Source organism: Chlamydotis macqueenii, chromosome 17, assembly GCF_036417535.1.
Source record: "Chlamydotis macqueenii isolate bChlMac1 chromosome 17, bChlMac1.mat, whole genome shotgun sequence".
Classification (NCBI taxonomy): Eukaryota; Metazoa; Chordata; class Aves; order Otidiformes; family Otididae; genus Chlamydotis; species Chlamydotis macqueenii.
The window spans coordinates 1,823,751-1,850,991 of NC_141572.1; the positions used below are offsets into that span (position 1 = coordinate 1,823,751).

At 47.8% G+C, this 27,241-nt stretch overlaps 1 protein-coding gene across 1 annotated transcript in view; it reads left to right on the forward strand.

Annotated features, from left to right (window-relative positions):
- The first annotated feature begins 2,274 nt into the window (after positions 1-2,274).
- The window catches only part of GRK3 (G protein-coupled receptor kinase 3), a 68,012-nt gene continuing 43,045 nt past the window's right edge, over positions 2,275-27,241 (forward strand). Inside the window, exons 1-2 of the mRNA XM_086761493.1 lie at positions 2,275-2,769; positions 19,960-20,036. Coding sequence (XP_086617619.1) covers positions 2,657-2,769; positions 19,960-20,036 — 190 coding nt within the window. The 5' untranslated portion in view covers positions 2,275-2,656. The remainder of the gene's footprint in view (positions 2,770-19,959; positions 20,037-27,241) is intronic.

Genomic DNA, 27,241 nt, shown 5'->3' on the forward strand with positions numbered 1-27,241 from the left:
CCTGCCAGCCAGCGCCGTGCCCACCTCGCCAGGGCGCAGGGGCGGCCACGGGCTCACGCCACCGCCTCTCGCGGCTGCGCAAACGTGGTGAGCAAACCGTGGTGAGACAGCTTTGCTTATAACCCACTGCTGCTTCGGTCCCAGCGGCGGCCGCCACGCCAGCCAGCCCCGATGGAGAGACAGAGGCAGAGAAGAGAGCGAGTTTCTTAACTGGGTTTCTGTGTTAGCCATCAGCAAATGTGAAATTGCCACCAGGAACGCCTTTGAAGCGTGCGTTACAACAATATCCAGATAATAATGGTGGAAACGCGGCACGGGAATAAAAAGGAGAGCATTATCGATCCTAAGTGGCGTTTTTGTGGCCGTTATTGCCACCGCCATCACTGTGAAGTCATTTAAATATTTTAGCACACAAAAGGGCCTTCTCCGGGGCGAGGCAGCACTTGGCGGGCAGCACCGGGTTTCTGTTTGCTTTCCCCTCCCCTCGGCGCGGTTGCATCGTGATGGTGGCGTTTAGCAACGCTATCGGGTCAGCGCCGCCAACCTCCCCGCGGTGCCCTCGCTCCTTTTGCACGTTCACGTTTCAGGAAACAAGAGCCGGTTCTCTCCACGGGAATATCTGTGAGCGGTGAGGGACAGAGGGGCTGCAGGAGCTGCAACTCAGCCGCCACCTTGGAAGGGACAGCGAAACGCACGCGTCCGCGCACGTAGCCAGGCTGAGGTACGGCTGACAAATGTTTACTCCCGGTTAAACAAATCAGAATATTCCTTTTAACAGTGGAGCCAAAGAGTTTTGGGCCCGTCATTAGACAATGCCAGCCTTTCTCATCAAAACTCAAAACGATTCCACAGATGAAGCGCAGACCGTGGGTTTTGCGGATCCCGACGGATTTATGAAAATAAAAATACCCCTTTTCCATCTCGTAGCTCAGCTCAGTGAAAACTTCAAGCAGGGCTGGTGGGAAACGCCACGCAGGGCTCCCAGGAGGGACCTGCTCCGGGTCCTCCCCTGCTCCCGTCCACCTTTCGCTTGGGCAGCCCAAGCCTCAGCACCGCTCCGCGGTCAGGAGCTTTGCTCGCAGAGGAGAAACCTTTCCCGATGGCTCTGCTCAGGTGAAAAGCGTTGGTTCAAATTAACATTTTCAACAAAAAGCGGGTTCTCAGACGGTTCATCATGAGGCGCACGGTGGAATCCTCCCCGCTGTATACTCTACCTAGCTTTAATCAGATCATTAACTTCCACAAAGATGTAGGAAGGGGGAGTGGCGGCACTTGAAAAGAGCTCAAAACAAGCTGAGTTCTCCGCTTCAGACTTGTCATTGACTTAGCCTTTCATTGAGCCAATTATTTATGACATATTTGACGAAATTCAGAGAAGAAAGAAGCTCAAATCTGCATATCTGCTTGGCTGCAGTGGAGCTACTATTACTTTTATAGGCAGGAGTACGAGCGAGGAGCTCTGCGAGGGGTGCGGGGACACGCGGGAGCCCCCAGACCCCGCACAGCTCCCCTTCGGCGTCAGCGCGCGGCCTTGTTTCGCACCGTTATTTGCCAGCAAAAAGAGTTTCAACCAGCCATAAGGGGGTTTTGCACAGGTGTATTTATTCGTGTCCCGTTTTCCTTAGGCACACCGCATTTCAATGAACCGTGAGGAAATGAATTCCAACGCTGGGCGCCGAGGCTGGTGCAGGCCGTCGCGCCCCTCGGCCCAGCGCGGCGGGCAGCGCAGCGGGCGCACCAGGCCGGCCTTGGCCTCGCCGCTCCCCGGGTCTCCGCGGGGCCGAGGAACGGGCGGCCCGGGGAGCACCCGCACCCCCAAAACCGCGCCGGGGATGAACCAGCCCCCCGCGCTTCCCTCCGCGGCGGCTCAAGCTCCACCAGCTCACCGCGCTGGGGGCTCGGCCCCGCGGGCAGCCGGCTCCCGCCCTCCCCCGCAGCGGGGCGGTGCGGCCGACCCGGGGCCCACCGGGAGGCGGAAGCCCCTCAGCGCCGGGCGGGTCCTGGCGGCGGCGGCGGCCGCCCCCTCACCGCGCATCCCCCCGCCCCGCTCCGTCGGCCGCCGCGGAATCCAGGTCCGGATTTTTGCAGGCGCCGCAGCCCCCGCGGCCGCGCCGCCCGCCCATGGCCGCCGAGCCCCGGGGGCGCACTCGGACCTGCCCGCCCGGCGCCGCGGGGGCCGCGTAGGGCTGCGAGCCGCGGGGCGGGGGGAGGCCGCGCCGGGCTGCCCCGCCGCCGCCATGGGCCCGGCGGGGGCGGGCGAGCGCTGAGGGGGCCGCTGCGGCCCGGCCCGGCGGGGGCGGCGCAGGGCCGCGGGGCGGGAGGCGGGGGGGGGGGTTTCCCGCTCGCCCGCCCGCCCGCCCGCCGCGGGCTGAGGGCGCGCAGGGCCGGCGGCGAGCCCCGGGTGCGGAGGGCGGGGAGGCGGCCGCTGCCTCCCCCCCCGCGCTCACACTCACACTCACACACACACACAGAGGAACAGGCGCACCCGGGAGGCGCTCGGCGGCACCGGCGGACGGGGAGCCGCCGCCGCCGCCCGCCTCGCCTGCCCGCCCGCCGCCAGCCCCCCCCGCCCCCCGCCACCACTCCGCCCGCCCGCCTCGGGGGCGGCTGCCCCCGGCGGAGCCTCCATCTGCAGCCCGGCGGCGGGAGCGGGAACATGGCGGACCTGGAGGCGGTGCTGGCCGATGTCAGCTACCTGATGGCGATGGAGAAGAGCAAGAGCACCCCGGCGGCCAGGGCCAGCAAGAAGATCACCCTGCCCGAGCCCAGGTACCGCCCGCCCCGGCCCCGGCCGGGCCCCGGCCCCGGCCCGGCGGCCTCCCCCGCTCCCTGTCCCCCGCGCCCGGCACCGCGGTGCTGAACATAACGGTCTGGAGGCGGCGGGGCCTCCCGCCCGCCCGGGTTTGCGGCCGCAGCCGGTAGTGGGGTCGGGTTGGACGCGTTTATTTGAAACAACTTCTGCGGGCGTTCCGCGGTAGGTAAAGGTGTGGAGAAGCCCGCTTCTCCCGGGGAAAAAAAAAACCAACAACCCTAAAACCCCACGGTTTTGGTGTTTATTTGATCCTCAACTTGATGCTTCAGTGGGTGAGAAATTCTTCTCTTGAATAAAATGGTAAAGCCAAACTGAAACGTTCTCTCAGTTTTATCCTGCAGAGCTGGTTTTTTGGTGGTGATGCTTCGTGAGGTTTGACAACAGAGATCCGGGGAGGGAGGACAGGCTTGGGAGAGAGGGTTTTTTTTTTCCTCTTAGCAGGCTGATGGAGCAGAGGTGGTGTGCGGCGATGAACTAGCGCAGGTTGCGTCTCGCGGCCGTCGCGAAGGCTGCGGGCTCCCGCGGGTCTCGCTGGGTGAGCAGGCGGGTGCCTTGGCACGGCCGAGGTCGTGTTCTTGGGGTCTGGTGGGGAAAGCAGCTTTTCGTCTGAACGGCAGTCCCTGGCTACGCGCACGTTCTTACATCACCTGGGCATTGCTTATTTATTGCTGAGATTAAAAGTCAGCTTGCCCTCTCTTTCATGGCTCTCTGCCTATATATTTAAAACAAAGATTTAGCCAGCAAACAAAATACTGCAACAGAAAAAAGATAACCCAGAATCTACTGCAAAGTGTGTAGGCAGTTTGCAAGCCTACTGGTGGCCTAGCCGAGCTGTCTGCCAAGAACGAGAGGTTTCTGAAGCCCTCTTCTCACTTGTTCCCTCATTTTTTCTGCCTTTATGCTTGCATTCTGGGCAGCGCAGTGAGGCTGCAGAGCAGGGCAAGGCGAGGGGTGCAGGGGTGCCCAGCCCACGTTAATCCCCCTTGCAGAGGCAGTGAAACCTCAGATAAAGGAGTTTGGCAGTCGTTTTTAAGGTCCAGTTGAGGATGGCTTGCTGGACAGATGAAGGTGCTGGTTTTTCTCCTGCTATGTGTAAATGCTTGTAAAATAAGCTTATAAAATAATATCCATAGAATCATAGAATTTAGCCTGCGCTGTTGACCTGAGGTACAGTGTGCTTTACTGGGAGTGCTGGTAGCTTTCCATTTATCAGTGCTTTGGTTATGTCTGCTAATGTTCTCAGCCTCAGTGATGTGCTCCCAGTTTGCAACAGGGACAGGACCTCTCTGGGGAGTGGAAAGGTGGGGATGCTGAGGGTGTGCAGGGGAGGAGTATTTACAGTGTGGTGAGAAAGTAACAGCACCGTTGGCGCTTGCGGGGAGGCCCGAAAGCTGCTGCCTGGACCGACGTCCCCTTGTGCAAAGTGCGGCGCAGCCCCGTAGCACAGCATGAGGCCTGAAGAACGTGCGGTGGGCTGCTCTCCTTCTCCAGGGTTTGCATTTTGTCGATGTTTGGTAGCTTCCCTGAGCTTGGGGAGACGGTTCACCTGTGCTCGGCTCCGCAGGGTGGGAAACAGCAGCCAGGTGCAAGAGGAAGTTTCACAGAGCAGGAGGAAAGGTGAAGGGTTAGGTGGCTGAAATGCCTGGCTCCTAGAGCTGCGTGTGGAAGAACCTGTTTGCAGATTACAGGAGATATGAAAGGGAAAAGATTGTTTGCCATCCCCCCCGGACTGTCATGCTCTGAAGAAGGTGAGAAGCCTTAAGCGAGGGAGAGGTTTGCAGCTGTAAATGGTGCCGTGGGACAGGGGACGTGTAAGACAGCTCAGCAGATGAATGAGAGGAAGTGTGGACATAAATGAGAACAGCGACTTACCTAAGCCTGGGACCACAAACGGCTTTAGATGGCTTGAAATGACTGAATTTCTCAGCTTCTAACTGAAACCAGGGATTTCCTCATACAGTAGGAAATTGTGACCGTTATTCTGGTGTCAGATGTCTTCATGATGGTTTCTGGTTGGGTTTTTTTTATCTCCCTCATTAAAACAGACATAGTGTGTTGAGTATACTTAAATATTCTGTGTCACAGGCAAAGTGATTAATTTAAAATCATATAAATCGGCTGGTTAAATGCGGGTTGATATAGTAACAGTGAAAAAAATACAACACACACAGTCCTCTCTTATATGAGACTGAAATCGAACAATCTTGCCAAATAATTTTTTTTAAATTTCTGTGTCTGTGTGTGAGAGCAGCTCCTCAGAGGAGCGTGAAGTCAGCGTTGTAATGCCGGGCTGTGGTCGCCGTGTTCGGCTCCTGGCTGTCACTGGGACAGATAGCAGGAAGGTCACTGGAATATCACATCCACGCTTGAAAATAAATGCCTTGGCCTTACTGCAGCGCTCTTCTCGCAGGAATGCGTTCCGTGTCGGTTTATCTCCGGCGGGCAACCACTGCCCAGTGACGGCATCCTGCGTTGCTGACATTATCTCGCCAAGAAATATTACAAAGGTTTTACCTCCCCCCCCATTACAGTTTGTGCCGGAGCCTGGTACACCTGTCGGCACGGATTTATCTTTCTGAGATAAGACTGACGCTAAATGAAGTAACCGAGTTTACTGTAACGCAAATTTGAGGGGGCTTCCTGTTTACAAGGAAATAGCTGTAGTGCAGGCAGAATAAATTCCAAGGCTGCAGGCCAAGGCTTAGCAGCAAATAAACTGCGAGGGTGAAGAGTTTATTGGCCGTGGGGCTGATTATTGCTGAGCTTACACGAAGCATCCTCCGACTGTTTTGTACTGAAATTGTTAAATATCACAGTCTGGGGAGAAAGAGGACAGAAGACGCTAATGAGACAAGAGTGCCTAAGGCAGAGGCTTAGTGTGTTTTTGGTTTTTTTAAAACACCAAAACAAAGCAACCCTTTTCCCTTCCTCTGTCATCTGCTTTTCCTTCCCTTCTGCATTTCCTCCTTTCGTTCCTCAGAGCCTTGCCAAGAGTTGGGAAAGCTGTGATATCTTTCAGTTTTACGTTGTTTCTTAAAAGGCTGCTTTGCGGGTGGATTTGCATGGGTGGACGGAAGGGCTGACAAAGGCAGAATAATCTGCAGAAATAGGACCTAAAATGGGAAAGAAGGCTTATTGAAATATGAGCAAATATGAAACCTTAATCTTCTTCTACAGAATTACCGTCAAATGTTTTAAGTTTTGGGGGGGACGGAGTAGATGAACTCCACTCTTAATTTTTTAGGTTATTCAGCAGACTTTTGGAGTTTTTCACTTTTCCGTGTAAATTTTAGATTTCCCTTGTTTTGGTCAAAGGGAGTGGAAGAACACTATATAACAGCTGGTTTTAGTTGCCAACGGCTTCTTCTGTTTTTGAGTAAAGGATTTGCATAATGTGTAGTTGAGAAAAATGGTCCAGGAAATCAGATAACTGGAATCGGAGAGGGTGCGGGGCTTGCGGAGGGCTTGCATGCAGCGCTGCTCACATACTCACACGGCTGCGGCTCTCCTCGCCAGGAGAGTTAACATTGAAGCTTCCTCACTATAAACATCACGTAAGCGTAGGGTGCTTTCGGTGTACAGATACCAAGGGCATGTAGCACAACATAGCATGCATCTGTCCAGGCTGCTCTCCTGCTTCTCTTGCTGCGGTTGTAGATATTTCTCATCTCATCATTCTTCTTCTAACCTGCTTGCTTCAGTAATTACCTCCCTTCCAAGTTAATTCTTATTTTCTTCCAGCCTTTTTCTTTGGTTTCCTGCCTTCCTCGGAATCCCACCCCTCTGTGGGGAAAAAGACACATTGCAGTCACTTATTTCTTAAAAATCAGACTTCTAACATGACATTTTTTCCTCAATTATCATCCCATCATCACTTTACCTTTAGAGGTAAAGACTGATGCGCTGGTACCCCAGCTGCCTCTCGCTGGGGCGATTTAGTCTGTGATGTGCTCTTTGCTTTCTTACCTAGTATCCAGATTAACTTGTCTAAAACTCTGAGGTTCACAGAGTGCACAGAGGTTGCTTTTTCTTTTCCGATTCCATCCTGAGCTATTTACGATTTGCTTTCTTCCTGTTACAGTGCCGAATATTGGCCAAACCCAAGCGGCAGCTCCAGCTAGGAGTTAAGCATCGTTCCTTTATTGGTTCTGCTTTTTCAGTTTTGTTCTCTTGGCCTTGCTATACTCTTTCTCTGAATTTCACTTGTTTCTTTGATGTGTCCTTCAGCACGTTCTTGTACCGCTCCAAACTTCTGTAAGTTACAGGCTAGAACTCCTCTGTCTCTCTGCTGCCAGTCTCGGTTGCTTTGACGGTATTTTCTCTGGCTGTTTTAACGCCTTCTTGTTGTGCTTATTCATTTGGAGCACTGTCTCTAAGAAAATTTTCCTGACAATTGTGTAATTTTCATATTTGTTGCTATTACGCCCATGTCATCCCTGTGCGTCTTTCCAGGTGCTGCTCTGTCTCTGGTGCTTCAGGAATGCTCCTCGGTTTTGGGCTTCTGCAGGTGGCACTTGACTCGCTGAGCAGCTCTTGCTCTGCGTCGCGGTACTGAAAGCGACTGCTCCCATCGTTCCCCTGCGTGAGCTGAGAGGCGCTGCCTGCTTTGGTCCGTGCTGTTTGTTGCAATCAGGTCTACAAAACTCCTCATTAAAGCATTCTTTTGTTAGGAAGCTGATGAAGTTTGGCTGTGATTAATCTGCCAGCACTTGCTGTGTTGGCGCAGCGTTTGCCGGGTTTACTGGTGGTGTGTCCTGTCTGTCTCCTCTCCCCGCTGGGCATTCGCTTCTCCCAGATGGCAAGTGAGGGACCTGGGGTGCCTTTTTGGGCTGTTGGTCGGCGCAGAGCGCAGCAGGGTCTAGGAGGTCTTGTCAGTGATGTTCATACCAAACCCCCCTGTTTAGAGAACGGAGTGGCTCCAGGAAGCCTTCTGTTATGTTCTGCTCCTTCCTCACTCTCTGAATGCAAACGGTAGAAATCTTCCACAGTACCGTTTTCCTGTTTTCAGAAAAAAGTAGGCCCAGATTTTGCAAAGGCTTATGCGTTTCCTGGTCTGGGCACAGAAACAGTGCCAATGAATGCAGAATTAACTGGGAGATGATACAGAGGGCTACGGAGCTAATGGTTAATTCAGATGAGTTTGTGCCATGGTAACTCGGTAAGTAACTGGTGGTACTTTGCTGAAGCTTGTTCCATCTGCTCGTAGCAATAATGACTGCAGATTATTTTAGTAGAACTTCTTAAGCTTGGCTGTCTTAACTGCAAAACAGTTTAGGTTTTTGTTTGACATTTACAAGTTTTTTTAGTGTCAAGCAAGACTGTTTCCTGGTATTTTTATACCATTTCCAGGACTTGCTAAAAATTGAATTGAAAAATTTAAAATTAGAAATTAAAACCAGCATGCAGGACACTCAGACTGTTCTGAATGGTTTCATCAACATGTAATTTGTGAAACTGGAGAAGGAAAAAAGACTCTAAATGAAACGCTTTTATAAATCAATTTATTATTTTGCAGCTATACTATATCTCAGTCTTTGAGCTGAACATTTAAGCAAAGAGTAAAGGAAGTAAAGCTTGGCGAGAGCTAAGGATGGCTGAATGTGGTGTACGCCAGGCAGGTATTCTGAGAATGGGGGTCAGTGCTGCAGGTGAACCTGAGGTAGGTGTGCATGGGAGGCAAGCAGCGTGGATCTGTACTTTCCAAGGTCAGAGCGTCCCCTTGAAACAGAGCATCTGCTGGTTCACTGGGCGCTTTCTTGAAGCGAACAGTAAACTATTTGAATGGATGCGTTCCGCGTTACTGTGCTTCCTAAAGCGTTGCCATCTAGTTGGTGCCACTAGTATTTTTGATACGGTGAATGTCTTCTCATTTCAGTTAGTCCTGCTCGGGGGGAGCGGAGATGATAGAGCAGTTAAAACCTCAGTTTTGTTTAGAAGCTCGGCCTCCTAACTTTGCTGTCAGTAGAAGCGTTGGTAATAAAAAGATGGCCTTTCTCAAAATAGTTCAGCGTACGTGCGGAAAGCTGGTGCTGCTAATAAAGTATGCTCGCTCTTCATCTCAAGTTAGCTTTGTGCTGCAGGGCTTTCTTAGCAGGAAAAATGCGTGCTTAGGGATGGGCACGGGCTGTCAGTGTAGGAGCCTGAAGTGTGCCACTCTTGCTACCTGTATTCTATAGATCAGAAGCTAAGCCAAGGAGAAAATAAATGATGTACCTTTGTTGGCACATAGGACGTTTGGCAGTTGGATTTTCTGAGCTTCAGACAAGCCGTGGAGGCCCTAGGCTGTCTCAGCTCCTGAGCGTGAGCTACTTGGAGCGTCCCTGGGCACAGGAAATAGAGATCTGGCCTTAAGAGAGATGTTCCAATTAGTTCTCCTCTGGGGATGCTGTAAGACCGAAGCTTATGTTTTGAAACATAGACCTTCTCTTGGGCATCATTACTTTAATTAAGAAAAAAGGTAAACCAGGGTGATCTGGGAAGAGATCAGCGTGCAGTCTTCTGTTACTGTGCTGCAAGCAGAGGAATGTTTCTGGGGATGTTTTTGGGGAAACGTCCATAATGTGGTGTTGCGTTGCGGGTGTAATGCGTCAGTGCGGTCCTGTGCGGAGCTGGTGCCGGGCTGTGGGTGCTGCTGGGACCAGCCTGGAGCAGCGGCCAGGGCTGGGTGCCTGGACTGGAGAGAGCTCAGCTGAGCTGCGGCACACGGAGATGCCTGGTGTTCCTGGGGGGAGATACTTACAGGCAGATTTGTCTTTTCAGTAGAATTAATAAAAGTTGTAACTATTCCTTCTTTTATAGATATGACGGCTATTCGGTGCCTGGACCTTCCCCTGTGAAATGTTTTCAGCAAAATGCTGGAACTGCAACATCAGGAAATGAACGTATGCAGCTCTTAGTTTGTGTTCTGGTGAAATCATGTGGAATGGCCTGCTTTAATCTTCTTATCAATAATAGCATTTTTTGGAAGTAATTAATACAATTAGAAAAAAGCCTATCAGGAGGCGTCAGGTCCAGGTGCATAAAATGAATAATTTAATTTAATTGAACAAAATTGGTGTAAAAGCAACACTTTCTAGCTTTAGCAAATACAGCTGTTTTCCACATAAAGAGCCTCTCCCCGTGCTTACTAGTTTCTCCAAGAAAATCATTCCAATACTGAATAAACAGTGATATAAATATGCCTTGCATAAATAAATAAAAATTTTGGAGAGTGTTAGGAGAAACCGCTTCCATATAGATACCCCCAGTCCCCCTCCAGCGTGCAGGAATTTGTCCTGTCAGCATGTGTCACGTCCTATTGAGAAACGCACTGGGGAGCGGGCAGATTTCTCAGGATCTGGTAGAGCACTGCAGACCCAAGCCTGCGTGAAACGCCAACAGAAATTCAGTCCCGCTGATGCACCAGACAAGCACCAGCTGTACCCTGACCTCCCCGCGCTTCACCACAGCCTTGGGGGACGCGGCGGGGATGCGCGTTGCAGAGGCTGTGCGCGGAGCAGGGAGCGGATGGGTGCTCAGCGCCCACGAGGAGTTGCTATCTCTGCTTAAGGCGCAGATGAGAAAAGACCTCCCAGTAGCTTCCGCATCCTCTCAGAAAATTAAAAAGCACTGGGGAACCCAATAAAATACTCAATGCCTGAAACCTTAGAGGAAGCCGCTCCGCTCCCAGGGGCCTGAGCGCAGAATGCAGGCTCTGCGTGACAGCTCTGTGGGTGCTCCTTGGCTGCTATTCTGTTGGTTACATTTCTGTCTTAATTTCAGAAGGGAGAGCAAGCTCTGTGAAGTACAAATCTTGGTTAAACTGAACTTTAAATGAAAAGAAGACAAAACGTGGGTAGACATCTTACTCTTGAGGCCTTGGCTGTGTGGTGGAACACGCCTGGCGCACCGTGAGCAGCCAGGAAGGGGTTTGGTTCGGGCGGCTGTGGTCTTCTGGCTGTGCTTTAGCGTTGTGGCTTTGCTGGCTTTGATTCCCAGCCCTCGGTGGGTGACAAGGAGAGCCGAGGTGGTGCCGGTGAGGTGACTTTCCTTTCTTGAGCCATCTTATCGTTTGCTGTTTTTCTTGTCTCCAGCCTGGCTTGCCTGTGTCATAAAATCATAAAATGGTTTGGTTGGAAGGGGCCATTAAATCCCACCCCGTCCAACCCCCCTGCCAGGAGCAGGGACATCTCCAACCAGGTCAGGTTGCTCAGAGCCCCGGCCAACCTGGCCTGGAACGTTTCCAGGGATGGGACATCCACCGCCTCTCTGGGCAGCCTGGGCCAGTGCTCCACCACCCTCAGCGTAAAAGATGTCTTCCTTATCTCTAGTCTGAATCCACCTCCCTTCAGTTTAAACACGTTACACCTCGTCCCATCACAACAGGCCCAGCTGAAGAGTTTCTCCCCATTTTTCTTACCAGCCCCTTCTACGTATTGAAGTGTCTTCCCCATCACATTCTGTCTGTTTTCACGTTTCAGTGATTCTGTGTCTCTATGCATCAGTCCTCTGCTTTTTCAATATATTTTTTTATTTTACCTTAGATTTTCCCAATCTTCTCTCCAAATTGTTCCAATGATTACGGTCACTTTGTTCACGTCTCCCTTACTTCTGGGACTGCCCAGTAAAAATGCACAACGAGAAGCAAAAAATCAATGAAGCCTATTTTACACTTCTTTTTTTGTTTTGCGTTAGGAGAATCACTGCTGCGGTGTTTGGGATGCAGGGCTCTGGAGGGATGCTCACCTGTTCAGAGGGGATTGCTTCCTCTGCGGGAGAAAAAAAAAAATGCGGGAACCTTTCTGTAGTTCTAACTTGTGGTTTAAAAGAGTCCCGAGAAGATCGAATTCTTAGACCAAATATTTCTTAACAGCTTTCACTTTTGATCAATCCTGCGTTGCTAAACCTTTTAAATGCGCTTTTATAAAGGAAAAAAAAAAAGTTGTGGCTGTAATGGCTGTGTGCCATTCTGCCATTGCTTGGAGTTGTAGTTGTTGACCCTGTCATGCTTTCGGTTCAAAGGCCTTTGAGGCAGGCTCTTTGGTCCAATTTTAGCAATTTTATGATGGATTTGGATAGCGCAAATAAACAGTTAAGTCTCTGTAAAATCGCATTCTGAGATGATGAATGAGTAAATAAACTACGGGCGGATGCAGTGTGTTTCAGTCAATATTGGCCACAGTTCTTGGTAGCTTAGTTGATGTTTATAATTGCACGCTACTTTTAAAGAAAGTTCTAAACGTTTTGTAGATATGGGAAGATTTAAAAAATTGACATGTCTTCAGTAAATTTGTATTTGTTTTTTTTTAAAAAAATGATTGACAAATTACTTAATTGCAGTAGGAGCGGGGAGATGTGTGATTTTGCTCCGATTTCTCTTTCTTGTAATTTCTCAGTAGCAGCATTCTGGTGGAAGTGCAAGTCCTTGACATTACAATTCAGTATAATTGTTCCTGAAAAACCATGTACTTGGAAGCTTTTATCTTATTTTCAGATTTCAGCAATGGTAATGCAAGTGGTCCTCAAGGAACACGAGGACAGCGCGTATTTTGAAACCGTAGCCACGCAGCTATTGCTCTTGGCTGCCTTGTTGTAAACTTTCTCCATTAAGGTAATTTGCATAAGTGAAGTTGCTTCGTCTCCTGGATGAGAGCAGAGCGGGGTGTGGGGAAGCGCTGCTGGGCTGTAATCCCTTCCATCGCAAACCGGGTGCCGGGGCGGAATGCGCTGTTCGTCATCCCTGACAATTATAAGAGCATTAGTTCACTGCGGTGCGATGGCTTGGCAGCGGGCTTAGCGTGAACTTCAGAGGCTGCGCAGAGGCGGAAAGTGGGACAGAAATGGGTGAACGTAGGGTAGGAAGTGGCAGAGCCCTGCTCTCGTCCTGCGTGACATCGGTGCGAGGATAACTGGGCGCTGTGTGGGGACGTGCCCGGCTGGGGCTGCGTGGGCGCGCGGGGATGTGCGCTGCTTACGGGGAGAAGTGAAACTGTTCGGGTTCACTCGTTGCTTCTTTATTTGCCAGCTGATGCGACTAAGGGTGGAACGAGCATGCGCGCTAATTAACATAGCACCGATGGTCACTTTTACTTCTCTGTTAAATAATGAAGTCAACTGGATCTTGTACTGCTGTCAGGGGTATTTTAGTAATGTTCTAGTATGCTCAGAAGTAAAAGAACACAAGGAACGTATTTTTTTCCATGTTATTTCATTTTTGACCAGAAATGTTTTTTTCTCAGTCTTGTAATGATTTGTTTGCTCTTCGAATACGGAATTTTACAAGTAACAGACCATGTAACCTGACATTTCTGATGGTCCTTTCTGGCTTTATGTGCTGGGTATTTGCTTTGCCCCATTAATTGCTCAAACGAAAGTTGCAATGTGTAAAATACCTTTTACGGCATTTGAGAACAAAAGCATTTGGAGAAGTATTAACTTCTGCTAAACTTGGAACTGGGTACAAGTCTGAGAGGAAGCAAAACGAATTGGATTGAGTGGTTTGTGGTGTGTTCGCTGTTTTTCACCTCTTGCACAGGAGGCAAGCTTATGCTTTTTTATTGGCTGCATCAGTTGTCTGCCCTTCACTTTCACCCCCGAACCGGGGCGGTAGGCTGACCTGGGGGCTGTGATCTTGTTGCCGTTCACAGTCTCGTTCAGGGGGAGTTTTCTGTTCAGTTGGAGAGGTACTTCGTGGCAGTGATGAACAAACTACAAGAAAATAATAGCATCATTAGTAATCAGTCACACAGATTTACTCGTTAAGCTGAGATGTTTTTTCCCTTCTCCCTGTTGTCCTTGGTTATGTGACTTGTTTTCTTTCCTGCTCTGCAAAACCTCGGTCAAAATGCTTTGAAGGAGAAACTGCATTACTAATGATGCGTTGGTCATATTATACTTCACACTTCCAGATCTTCTTCTCATTGGAAATTGGGTCTAAGCGGGCTTAGTTATTTTCTGTCTGCAGGCAAGCTCAGGTCTTTGTTGGCTTTGTGAGACTTCCCTGGGTCTGCCGGCTTGTGGATTTGTGCAGAATGAGCAGGCAAAGAAGAAAGAAGAGATGAGGGCTGGATGGGATGAAGGGACGTGGTAAATACAGTGCGGAATGCAAGGTGAGAACAGGATGAGCGAGAGATTTGCAAAAGGAAAATAGGGAGTGATAACAAGAAAGAAGAGGAGAAAGCAGACAAGAAGCAATGCAAGGTCTCTGTCCAGTGTGGAAATGCGATGCTCGACGTGCAGAGTGGGAAGGTGGTGAGGGGCAGGGCAAAAGGTTGGCAGTCACCAGCAGTGGTAATTCAGTTGCTGAATATCTAGCATTTTCTAAAAATAATTACCAGGGTTTGAGTAGTTTTTGGACGCCATGAGGAGCCTAGTGTGCTGGGTACGGGATACACCCATGGCGGGAGGCTGGTACCTGCCCACATGACAAAGAGGAGGAAAGGAAGAAATACAGCTGTGTTTTACAGACTGGGGACCTGAGGCGGGTGATGTTTATGACTTACCCAAGATGATACAGGAAATGTTGGTGGCGTTAAACGCGGAACTCTGCTCTCCTCAGGCCAGCCTCCATAAAGCTGCCATTTCATTCTTGTTTTGTTTTTCTGTTCTCCTTTTTCTGTTTCAGCTTGTAGGTGAATATATTAGTGAATGTAACTGCACATTCTTGATGTAGGTGTGATTCTTTAATGCTTGAAAAAGGCCAGACTTTTTTTTCTTGAGCTGTGGTATGCATGTGTGCGTCTGTACAATAGGTAATATGCCCCAAATCTGAACTCTTACGGATTTAAAATAAGAACGGTGTGCTTTTATGATAAATAATTAAAAGCTCCTTTAAGATACAGTAGTAGGAAGGCCAGTAGTAAGTAGCTTCTTGATCTAGTTCCAATACCAAGAGTACGTATATGTATACATGCCATCGCATCTCTCTACCTATCTCTCTACCTATCGCACTCCTAGGTGCGAGATGCTTTCAAAAAACCTCCTGCATCATTTAGTGTAACAAACCTGTGGGGACAGAATCCACGCATCTTGGAAATTAATAGCAGAACTTCCAGGAAATGTCAAAATGAATGCTGCTTATTTAATTCTCCTCTGTAACTTCTAGTTTCTGCATACACCCGCATCCGTTGCGGCCAGGTTCCCGGGTTCTGCCTCGGGCTGCCTGCTGCAGCGGCTGTCCTACGGACTGCGGACACAGTCACGCACCCAGCGGAAGCTGAATTTCTTTGGATCGGTATGCTTATGTTTGGAGTCGCAGAATATTACTGATCTGTTATGGCGGGGAACAGCAGGAGTGACTGTGGCTGTCGGCCGTGGCGTGTGGTTCTGGCTGCAGCCAAGGGCAGATCCTGGCCCTGGGGTGAGCTCCCTGTCTGAGGGGTCTCCTGGGTTGCTGCTTCTGGTGTAGCTCACCTGAGAGGGAGGATTGTGGGTGAGTGGTGCTACTGCTGTGTATGTGTCATTTGCTGTGTTAAAAAGAACTTAATGTGTTTTCTTCTTAGTTTCTTGTGCTCTCAAGTAGGCATTTTCCGCCTGTACCGACCTTGGCGCTGCGGCTGTTACCTGCGCCCTGTCAGACCGCGTGCCACCATGCCTGCTTGTAGACAGTGAGAGCTTTTTAATTACAGAATGTATTTTAACCTTGGAGGTTGCTTTTCAGTGGATTTCTCTGATCAAGTCTGGGAGACCAGGATGCTGGCTATAGTCACTAGAGCTTCAAGATGCAGCTGAAAGCGCCTTTTAACAGATTCTTCATCTCACGCTTGTAACAAACCCCTGTTCTGGGGAGGTGGAGGAGCTGACCAGGTTAGAGCGACCTGTGCTGTTCACAAAGTTTACAGTTTGATGGCAATGCAGATAGTCATCCCTCCGCCTGCTTTTGGGCAGGCAGTGCGCTCCAAGCTGCTTCACAAGCCTGGGGTTTTTGTTTTGCTCTTTCTTGAAGGGCAGCTTCTCCTGTGGGGGCTGCAAGAGATGAACGCGCTGAGCACCCACGGCTGAGCTGCAGCACCCTGCTGCCCACCCCCCGTGACACCGGCATCGGGCGGTACCATTTGCATTGCTGGGGATCGTGAAGCTCATTTTATTTGCAATAAAAAACTCCCCCAAAACTTCTTTACTGTGTCACCGCTGTGTTAGTTCTCTCTGGCTGAGCCTGGCGCAGGTGCTGCTGTGCCCCGGGTCGCGGGGCAGAGGGCTGCACCGTGCTCCCAGGTACCCGCTTAGATTTGGTCCCAGTTAAACCAGCAGGGAGGTATCCAGAGGCCAAGCTCTCACAAAATATTAAGCCTGACTTTTGACTTCCCCTAAATAGACTTGTCCTTGACTTGTGGAATGTGGACAGCAAACTGAGCGTTTCTGAAATTTTTGTTGTTTGATATTTTCTTCCTCTCAGAAATAAAAAATACATGGACAAAAGGTTTTGCACAGTACAGTCGGATATGCTTTTGTTTCTGAAGTCTCTCTGGATTTCATTTTTAGACAGCTTTCGTTTCTGCTTATTTTGAGTGTTGCTATTAAGGTAGATCGTGCTGTGAACCGAGATGAACTTATGCAAAAGTCCTCTTCTCGCATTAGCACATTGCTTGCGCTAAAAGCGTATTTGGACATGGAAGGCTTTTCAGAAATGGCCACTTTTCTGTGCAATGCAGCTTTTAATCCCAGATAGTTTACACGTAGGGCAACTAATGATTCAATATACAAAAGCAGAGAGGGAACCTTCCTTCCTGTTTGTGGAATGTGCTAGGCTCCATTTTAAATTTTCCGTCATTCTGAAGGACATATGGATTCTGCTTCATTTCTTTTGAACTCAGCAGGATTTTTACCTTTAGCTTCCATCTGAGAATTAGAAGGGGGTTATTTTGAGTAATCCCCTCCATGTAATTTATTCCTATTTATTCATATGGATAAGTAGAAATTGTTTTGAGGGGGTGAAAGTCTGTTGTTTAGAAGCTGGAATGCAGTGTGGACTCCTGTAGCCTGTTACAGTTTTACAGATTTGTTCAGAGTCTGTAGCTGCAAAAACGTCTTGTTCCTTTGACATGTTATCTATCAGAGCAGAAGCACTAGATGTCAAGGGAGAGGAGAAGCGCTGGAGAGATTTGTTCATTACACAATCAGAGTGTTTTTCTGGACACTTCAGTCACACGTAAAATTTGTCATTATCTTTTTCCATTGTCTAGACTAAGAGGTGTTTATGTAATTTCTAGCAGTGCACTTGTTCGAGCGGAGGAAAGCTTTCTTGATGTCATTATTATTAAAAGGGCTTATTACGTTACTGATGGTCTGGCGGTCAGTGGGAACGGGACATGCCGATGAGCGCTCTGATGGGCCGTGCTGATGTGCTCAGGTCAAGCAGGAGGCCGAGGAGAGGGAGGTTTGTGCTCTTCGGTGATGCGCACCGTGTTCGTTTGTACGCGGTCCTCCTGCAAGCATGGAGGGACGAGGGGAAGGCGTGGTTGGGAGAAGAGGGACGCAGAGGGAAGGAGCCCGTGGGCGGGCAGGGCTGCAGGGCTCTCCTCGCCTTCCCGGGCCGAAGGCTGCCGCGTGCCTCTGGCTGTCCCCGCGTCCTGCCAGCCTGGCCGCCCTGCTCCGCAGCCCAGAGCTGCCGGGGGAGGCTGCGCCGCTTTGGCTGCCCCTGCGCGCCGGCACGCGATGGGGTCGGTATGATGGAGGAATATTGCCATCGATGTGCTAACATTTTGTGGATTTAAGAGAAGAATTAAGTTTTATAGTCACAAGTTTGAACATGTTAAGCTAGGATGTGTGCTTTCAAAAATCTACCCATAGAACAGGCGGGCAGATTTTGTAATTCTGTCAATTTTATGACGAACTTTATTTTACTGCCTTGCTCTTCCCAAGTACGGAACATGGTCTCTATTTACTGCTTCCCCTTCATTTGAAGTCAGTATTTCGTTTGGGTTGTAAACACACACAGAAAGCAGACGTATTTTTTAATGAACAGATAAAAAGTCTAGCAAGTTCGTCACTGCATAATTCATAGTCCGAAACCTGATCAACAACATTTAGCCCTCCCGGTTCTTGTTTATCTTGATGTGGTGGTTAGCCTCCGGAGTGCTCGCTTTGGATCGCCGTGTTCATAGATCTGTGTGCCGTGTGGCGCTTTGGGATATACATAAACACTGCTAACAGAAGAATTTCCTAGCTCGGAGTTTAGGGCCTTCGAGGTAATCTCTTGGCTTTCATTAGAGACTTTTTTTTCTGGTCAAGTCATTCGGCCTTCATGCCTCAGGTCCTCGTTTGAGGAGGAGTGCAAATACTTTCTTACCTCAAAGGTGGTGGAAGAGATGTTTGTTAATATTTGTGAGGTTTTTCTGGGGCTGTGGTGATCGAGTCCTTGTAGGCACACGAGCGGGGATGGTCTCAGCCCTTCGCAGGGCTGTCTGTGAGGTCTGCAGCCTTTTGGGCAGGGCTCCGCTGCCCGCGGTGACCCAAAACTGCACAAGTATGTGTTAATGAAGAGGCTTTGGAGGAAAAATGGATGAGAAATAACCACAGAAATCTATTTTTTCCTTTCCAGAAAATGTTAAAATTTGTCCATGAGAACTGACCTTTTCAGTTTTTTCCTGACGTGAAGTCGTTCAGAGCCCACATTTTAAGAGGATTAGGTTCTCAGTCTTGCTTCTGCAGAAATTTGAGCAATATTTAGCAATCTTGCTTAGGCCTGAGTACTTTCTACAGGGTATTTGTGGATATTTTAATAAAAATAAATAGGATGTATGAAAATACTGATTTTAAAACTGGAACCGGAAAAAGCCTGTTGGAATTTTAACTTCATACGATGCTAATGCAGTTGTTTTACTCGGGCGCAGTACTGCTGGGCTACACTGATTTTAAAATTGCTGTGCTTGTATTGTTGCCCGTATGAAATTTTTATAGGCATTATATTAAAATGAATATTGAGGTTACTTGACAAATAAAGGAAATCTTTGTTAATGTGCTTTAAATGAGTGATTGTGACATTATGAATTAGGCAAAGTAGATGTTAAGTGCAGTGCAGCCAAGCTCAGGCCTAATGGAGCTTGTGTTGGCTCGTTTTCTAGATGATGTATGGCAATTGCAGTGTTAACAGCCGGGTGTAGCTTTGATTGACTTGTACGTTTATTTTACATGCTGCAAGCTAAAACCCGATGTAGGACTGAAGAAATGAAGCCACGACCATAATGTCCTCTGGGAAGTGCTGTGACGCCGGGGCTCGGCTCGCCCAAAGCAAGGCCACTCCAGGGCTCCCCCTGATTCCGCCTGTGTGCTCCTGCCTGCTGTCTGTCTCTCTGAGGAAAAACACTCAGCATTCGGTGCTGCAGCTCCCAGTGGCAGCCTCCTGTTACCCTTCCATTCAGCCCACAAAGATCTAACTGGGATAAAACCCCGCTGGGCACACGCAGGGAACGCCTGGGAGCTCTCCTTTGAACTGTTGTGCTCTCGGTTCTTTACTGGCGTCCAGCGAAGGAACTGTGTGCAATCACCAGTGGCTTTTTTTTCCAATTTATGCTCGGTTGTGGCATTTTCAAACCTTATTAGATAAGTACAGATTTTTGAAGGGGCATTCTAGCAACACCACGCTGTGTGGGGTAGGCTGTTGGTAGTTAAGCTTGCCATGTAAAAGCTGTGTCTCTTCTACACGGAGCAGGTACTCATATGACTAATATTCTGTACTGGAGAGTGTTAGTATTTGCAGTGGGAGAAGTGATACTTCTGGTGTACCTCAAATTCAAAGAACCCTTAAAAAAAACACCCTTAAAAAATCACAGTATGGAGACTGCAAGGCTAATTTCGGGTCAGTAAGGTGATGTCCGGAAAGGTACTCATAGGTGATGGAGTTTTCATCAAATAACTTGCAGTGTCGAGTTCGGTGAATTCAGCGATCTCTCTGTGCCTTGACTGCGGGCCAGGTGATGTTGATGGCTGCAGTCCTCTGAACTCTCCTGCTCCTGGGACAGAGCAGCAGGCTGCCCGCTGTGCTGTGAGCTGGTGCAGTAGACGGGCAGCGATACCTCATTTTGCATGAGACTTTTACGTTGATGTTTCCTTTATAGTGATCCTTTTCTCCAAGGTATGTTAAAGGTCTGGTCTAAAAGAAGCAGTTTCAAGTAACTCCTTTTTTCTTTTTCTTTTTTTTTTTTTTTTTTTTTTTTTTTTTTTTCTTTCAGTATACGCAGTGTTATGCAGAAGTACCTTGAGGAAAGGGGTGAATTAACCTTCGACAAGATCTTTAATCAGAAAATCGGTAAGTCATATTTCAATGAAATGCTACTCATGTAAATAGTTTTAAGCTTGGCTTGCCTGTCACTTCTCTGTAATGACCGCTGAAGAATCAGTGTTGTAGATGGTCTGAAGAACACTGGGATATGGACAAGGCTTAGTAAAACAAAGGTCTTCAATAGAATGAAACATTGTGAAAGGGAAGAAGATGAAGCAAGGCAGTCTGTCAACTTAACTTCATGTTCTGGAAAACTACTGGAAAAATAATTAAATTATTTTGAAACATCAAGGAGAAAATTATATTACGTGGTATGGGCTTGTCAACAATATAATGTGTCACATCAGTTAAACTTTTTTTTTTTCTCTGCAGGGTAATAAGCCTTGCTGATAAGGCAGCATTCGTAGCAAAGATACAGTATGTATTGTCTTGGCTGTCTGACGTAGTGTTCTTGCTGGGAACCTGGGAGACGTGGCTTGGGTGGAGCTGCTGTGTGCAGGGAGCAGACCTGTTGGGAAAATTGACTTGAGGAACAGTTAATCAGTGCTTCCGCGTGAACAGGGCAGGATGTATCCAGGGAGTTTGCCCAGGAGCATCAGAGATCAGTTACTATGCAGCATTATAGTTACCGGTGTGAATGCTGAGATGAAGAACTTCTGTGTTCTGCTTGCGTGCTGAGAAAGGCTGTAACCACACTGAGGACAAGGACAGAATTACAACAGATCTCCATAAACTAGAGGAGGAGATCTGGGAAAAATGCAGTGCTCCTTCTCAGTCAGAACAAGCACTGTCCTCTACGCGTGTGCCAGAGCTATTACAGCAGTAGCGGGTGGAAAACCACCGATCAGGTAGACGTTTGAATTGACTTGGCCGTTACAGTGAGCCGTCGATTATGTTGTCTCAGCTAGATCACAGGACTAAATATAAAATCAGGATTGTAGCCAGTGAGGCATGTGAAGTAATCCTCTTTTGGCAGAATATTGTGTCCATCCTGGCACTGATCTACAAAGTATACATGGAGTCGCTGGAAAGAGCCCAGGAAAGAGCAGTGGGAATGAGCAGACCTTACTTAGCAGTCTGCTAAATTTGACCTACAAGGAAGTATCGAAATCGGGTGTTGTGTAGGCTAGGAAAGAGAGAAGTGAGGTTGAACGATCTTCAAAACTAGAAAAGCTGTTGCAGAAATTACGAGTTAGTCAATTTTCCAGAGGCTTAGCATATGAATTTAAAAAAAAAAAATCTGGCTGTGAATAAAACCATTTTAGTAGTAGGATGGGTAGTAAAGCAGGGGAATGGATTTCACAAGGTGCTTGTGAAATCTTTGTCCAGTAGATTTGAGGAGGGGGGTTGGCATATGTCTGCTAGGATATAGCACAGCTGTCCTTGTCTTGCGAAATGGGGACAGAACCATAAAACGGGCTGGGAAGACTCGAGGAGATCGTGGATCTATTCCTGTCTGAAACACACCGAGGCTGTAATTAACGGTGGAAGCAAAGCTGCTGCACCTTCTTTTCCAGGGAAGGTGGTGCAGTGGGGGCATTTTTGGGCTGGCTGGGCTGTAGCTGCTCTCCTCTCCTGGCTGGAGCAGGGATGTCCAGCCCTCCTGGTCACTTGGAAATGTGCGGCTCAGTAGGTATGAGAATATTCTGGAGTGGGAGTTTTAAGTCTTGCCAGGTTAGAGTGGATAGTATTCTTGTATAGCATCACAGATTGTCATTAGTGGGTTTCTTAGCTTTTTACAAACAGGGTTGTGGAAACGCCAGTCTGGAGTATGTGTTCATAGAAATCTCGTGGAGCTTTCCATTGTGTTACAGTAATTGAAGTGTAAGTCTATATCTGTGCATAAAAACAAAGGCTTTTTATTCTGGCCAAAAATTTTACACTATAAATGAACAGATACCTCACTCGCTTGTGCTGACATCTCTCAGTATGTGCTGCAGTTTAGATGTCTGTACTGAATTGTTAATATTTTGATATAGCATGGCAGTTGCAAAATAAGTGGAATTTTAAGCAGCAAAACAGAGGCTGCCTTTAACTGTTATATTCTGCTTGGTAGCAATGAAATGAAGAAGTGTTTTTTTTTTTCCTCCTTTAAAAAAAAAGTCAAAATAGAACAGCTTACATGTAACGGATATTTCTGTTTGTGGAATTGAATACTTTTCATTAATAGTTGGTTTCAAAGAACAGTGAAGAAAATTTTGGTAAGCTATAGCAATTACAGTTGGGTAACTGTAACCCTGGGAGGATTTTATCCTTCTGTTTTTCCCTGTGTTGGTAGCCATTGACCCTGGAAGTTTAGAGCCCAGAGTTTCATTAAGATACTGATTTCCCCCCCAGATCTTGAGATGCACAGCTCACGGAGGTGCAGGGAACTTTCTCCCTCCTCTCCCCTTGGTGCAGTCATAGCAGCACTTGCCCTCTTTACCTGGAAGTGAGGAGGTCTGTGACCGCTGTGCTGGAGTTTCGGTTACTTCTGAAGCTGGTTTCTTCTGAAGAAGGATTTAGAAAGGAAGAAAAAAAAAGATTAAAGATAAACATGCCTGTTTTTAACAGAAGACTGCATTGCACTGGAAAATACTGTATTTCCTTACTGTGGTTGTTCATTTAAATTTTATGGCGTTTTCTAGCTTGTTCTTTGCCATTAAATTAGCTCTGTTTCCAGACATTAGCATAATTGCTTGTGGTGAAGTACCTTCAGTTTTAGGCAAGTATTATACAAAAGGCTGTGAAAATGAAGATGTGAGGTAATTAAAAGTCTAATCACCTTTTTACTCTGGCTGTTCTCTCTGGACGGCAGGGATGTGGGGGGACCACACGGAGGCTGGACCTGTGCTTGCGGGGCTGGGGGGGACACCCCCGGGAAGCAGCCCCTGCTCGGAGGAGTTCTGTCACCCCGAGTTGTCATTCTGCCTCATCTCCTTGCTGCTGGCTCTGCCTTTGCCTTTATTTTCTCAGTTAAAGCGCTGTCTGGTATACAGTGCCTTCTCCCTCTATACCAGTAACAAAACTTCATCAACCTCCCTGTTTTTTCCTTTGGCAAGTGATGTAGATGAGGACTGTTGAGCTTTTTTTTTTTTTTTTTTCCCCCACACCGCAGTTCTGACAGCTCCGGGTCATTGTGTTGTCTGTTTTCAGTATCCTTCTTTCACATGTGAAAACCAGGGCTTTGATCAGCTGTCCCGTACAAGTCTTTCTGATGTCTGTTGGATCTTTTCCTATAAGTGCATCTAATTATGGTGCTCATCTTATCAGCGGCAAGTGTTTATCCTTAATGAGCCCTTAAATCCTTTCAGAGTCAGTGCTTTCCAGGACCCACCGAGAAAGACTGGCCCAAATTCCCTCCCTCCCACTTTCCCCAAGCTTGCAACTGCAGAGAAACACAGGGGCGGCTTGGGCTTGGAAACCAAAACCTTCTCTAGGATCAAAATAGGAGCAGGAAGCTCCATCAGCGTGCGGCGTGGCAGCAGCCCTGCTGGGGATGTAAATGGCCTGGAGACTTCGTAAGATTTGCATAAACAAGTGTCGGTCCTCCATTTACATCTTTTTCTTTATGAGGGCAAATCGGTTGCTCTCATCTCTGGAAGATGGCATGGCTGTTTGCAGCAGTGATGCTCCGGAATGATCTTGAACTCTCTAAGAATCGCCTAATGACCCAGAGGACACGAAGATAATAGAGCCGCCCAGAAAAATGCTCTGGCAGCACTTAACAGCCCAGCAGCCGGCTGTTCCTGCAGAAGCTGCTTCCTCCACAGCAGAAGCTTCATGGGGAAGTACAGCATGTCTCGAAGCGGAGTGCGTAACCACCTTCAGCTAGTTTTCTTTTTACCACATCCTGTTTGCTACAACGCTACATTTTGTGTTTGCTTTAGCGAGAGAGGCATGTTCTGGCATCCCAGTATCTGTAATTTACGTGTGGAATCCACTCTGCTTCACGACTGCGCTGAAATTCCCCGTGGTGGTGTTCTTGAGCTCCCTTGCACTGCGGGGTTGGCACACGCTTGTACAAACGCCGCTTTCGGAGGGCAGTTTTGGTGTGAGCGGGGATGTGTGTAGCTGCTGGGTGGCTTGGGGTCTGCGGCAGCCTGTGGAACTGCTGAGAGTTAAAGGGAGTGAGTTAGGTCATGGTATTACTTTAGAACAGGATTATCCTGGTTAAGTTAGATGCTTTGGAGCAAACTTGCTGCCAGTTATAGTTCAGTGACTCTTATGTCTGACACTGGACTTCCTGACAAACTGCCTCAGCCTGATAGGCAATGAATAAAGTTGGCTTAGAAATTCGGGGATGTGACAGTAAAGCATCCTAAAGCTTCCGGCCCTGGCTTAGGTTTGGCCTTGGGTTCTCTGGTGTCTGCTTGGAAGCTGGTGAGACATGGCAGTTTGTCTGCATCTCATCTGTTACACAGAGCTGTTGAGTTTGGGTCTTTGGGAAAGATGAGAACAGAACATATTTTATCTGTTTCAGCAGCTGATCGTACTGCAAATAAGCTTTTCACCTTGCCCAGTAAGTAACTTGTGTTGGTATTTTTCCCCTAAAGCTGGCTCTAATTTCTGTTTTATTTTCTTGAAATTTAACACTTGTAAAAAGAACGAATTAAAAAACCTTGTAGTTGACGTAACAAGTTACAAACATTTTTTTTTTTCCCTATTTACCATCTACTCTGCATAGCGAGGAATGATCTTTCTTGGGTGATTCATTCAACTGTCTTTCCGATCCTCTAAAATCAGCAGGCTGCAAGTTGGAGGTCTTCCCAGCCCGGGTGAGCGTTTTGCCATCTGTAGCAGTGCTTCTTCCTACACACACATGTCTTGTGAGGGGCTCTCGCATCTTATCTGCTCCCTGGATACTGCTGCAGCTAAGTATAGCTAGTGTATGTTCTGGTAGGTCTTCAGCTGAGTTTCCAGAGCAGATGAGCGTTTGGTCTGTTTTGTAGTTCCTTCTGCACAGTCAACCTACAACTGTGGGGAGGGACTTTTCTGCTTGCCCTCTGCAGTTAGAGGGAAACGTGCTCCTGAACGTTCTGCTTGCTGTTTCCTTCAGCTTTGTCAGTGACAACTTTCTGTTGAAAAAAAAAAACCCAACAAACTAGGGTGAGAACAGCTAAAGAGTTTTATTTTTTTTTTAGGGCAATGAATCATGCTTGCTGTTGTTTGTTTCCCTAGCTATGGACCCATCATATTTCATTATTTCAGAATTTTGATGCTAATCGTTAGGTGGATCTTGAGTTAAAATCTGTTGAGAAAAACATTCTTGCTCTTCCTCTTTCTGTTGCCAGTGTGGTGGCACAGCGCACTGCACTCCCCAAGACACCTAAAAATAACAGACTGGGAAAAGTACCTCCCTGGAGCATTATTTAAGCTATTGTTTAATTTAAGCATAAGATCTATGTGCCGTTGGCATTCTGAACTAATTAAATAGTCCTCTGAGGAAACAACAATGAAAGCAATGAAACTTGGTTGGAGTGAAGAAAAGCACCTGAGGTTTTGGCTGTTATTTGAGTAGAGCTTACTTCTAGTCCCTTCTAACGGCTCGTGACAGCTCTGCAGCTGCACGCTTGCCTGCACCGTCAGGGAAGGACGTGTCAGCGGAGGGGAGGGTAATTATACAGTTTTGGGGTTAGACTATCAAGAATTCCAGGCAGACTGGAAATTTTGAACTCCAGAAGTAGTATTGTAGGAGAGAAGATGAGCAAATATGTAAGGAATATAACTTATCCAGAGATAACAAATTGTAAATTATTAGAATGAGATTTCCACCCGTGGTCTGGATCACTCATGGCGGGCACTGGGGCTGGCTGGGGCGTGCTGGGAGACGATGTGTCCCAGTGCCCGCAGGGATCGGCCGAGGTCCTCCATCCTTCTCGGGGGAGGATGGGGGTGAGGAGGAGGGGCTGCGCAGAACCCTGTGCTAAAGTGTCTTTAAAAACGAAGAGTATTTTTAGAGCCAGAGTCACCTGGGGGCATACACTAGCTACTGATCTAAGACTTGAGTGATTGTAAGTGTCACAGCTTTGGATTTCTTTTTTTAACAGTGTTCATGAGGCTTGTAGCGCTGCGATAATTTTCCTCTGTGCTGGTATATTGATGTTAATAATGTGCAGCCATATGATAGGGAAAATAGTCACTTGCCTGATGGGTTTTCTGTGAGAGCGAGAAGGCGGGCTGTTTGTTCAAGTGGTTTTATTCTGGGGTTCCTGTTCTGGCCTGGGGAAGACAGCGTCATACAGAAGTAGACACCATCAAAATTAGGAAGTAACTATATGAACAAAAAATCATATTTAAAATACTGTTTGAAGACTGATCACCTTCTTTCTCATGTTACTTCTTATTTTCAATTCAAGTTTATACTGAGCCTTGGAGGCCTCCAGGAATCTGTTGAAGCCGTGCTTTCCTTGCGCGGTTCGTATGATCAGTTATAAACAACCCAAAACCAAACCACAAGTAGGCATCGGAAACTGTGTGATTGCAAACCGAAACAGAAACGGCGTTGGTGTCAAACGTTTCACAGAGGAGCTGTTCCTTTGCAGCGATTCTCCCCTTGTATCAAACCGGGCTGGGGCCAGTGGAAGGGAGAAAACACGCAGTCACAGCCGTATAACAAAACTTGGTTTTGCCACATACATTTTTTTTCACCGAATTAGTGTTAGGTTTAAGATCTAGTTTTTGTGTCATAATTTAAATATTACTGAAAGCTACATTTCTTTCCGCGTGCGTTTATTTTGTGGTAAAATAAACACGATGCTTGCATGAATTACACTGAAGATCATCTAGAGGGATGTTGATGAAGCTTCCTGCTGTAGATTTTATGTGCGTTTTACCTGCGGGCAGTTTTAAGGAGGTGTCTGTCTTGTGTGTCAGGGACAAATAGTATCCAGAGTCACCATAAAAATGTATGTATTCATTTTCGTTTCTTCTTCTGATCATAAATAATTGAGCATCTCTTTGTTGAGTGCAGCTTGATATGCTCCCATGCCTTTCTTTGTGGAGGGGTTGGAGATACTCAGTTGTGTGATTTCCCAGTGGACTTGCAGATTAAGTCTGAGCTTTAAAATAGGAAAAATATATCTCCTGTCATCTGGAGCTTCACATAATGGATCATGTAGACATACTGATGCATTAGCATCTATATACGGTATAGTTCTTAGATGATTTAAGTCATGGGGAAGAATAGTCTTTACGTCAGCAGAGCAGTGTAATTATACAGTTTTGGGGTGAGATTATCAAGAATTCCAGGC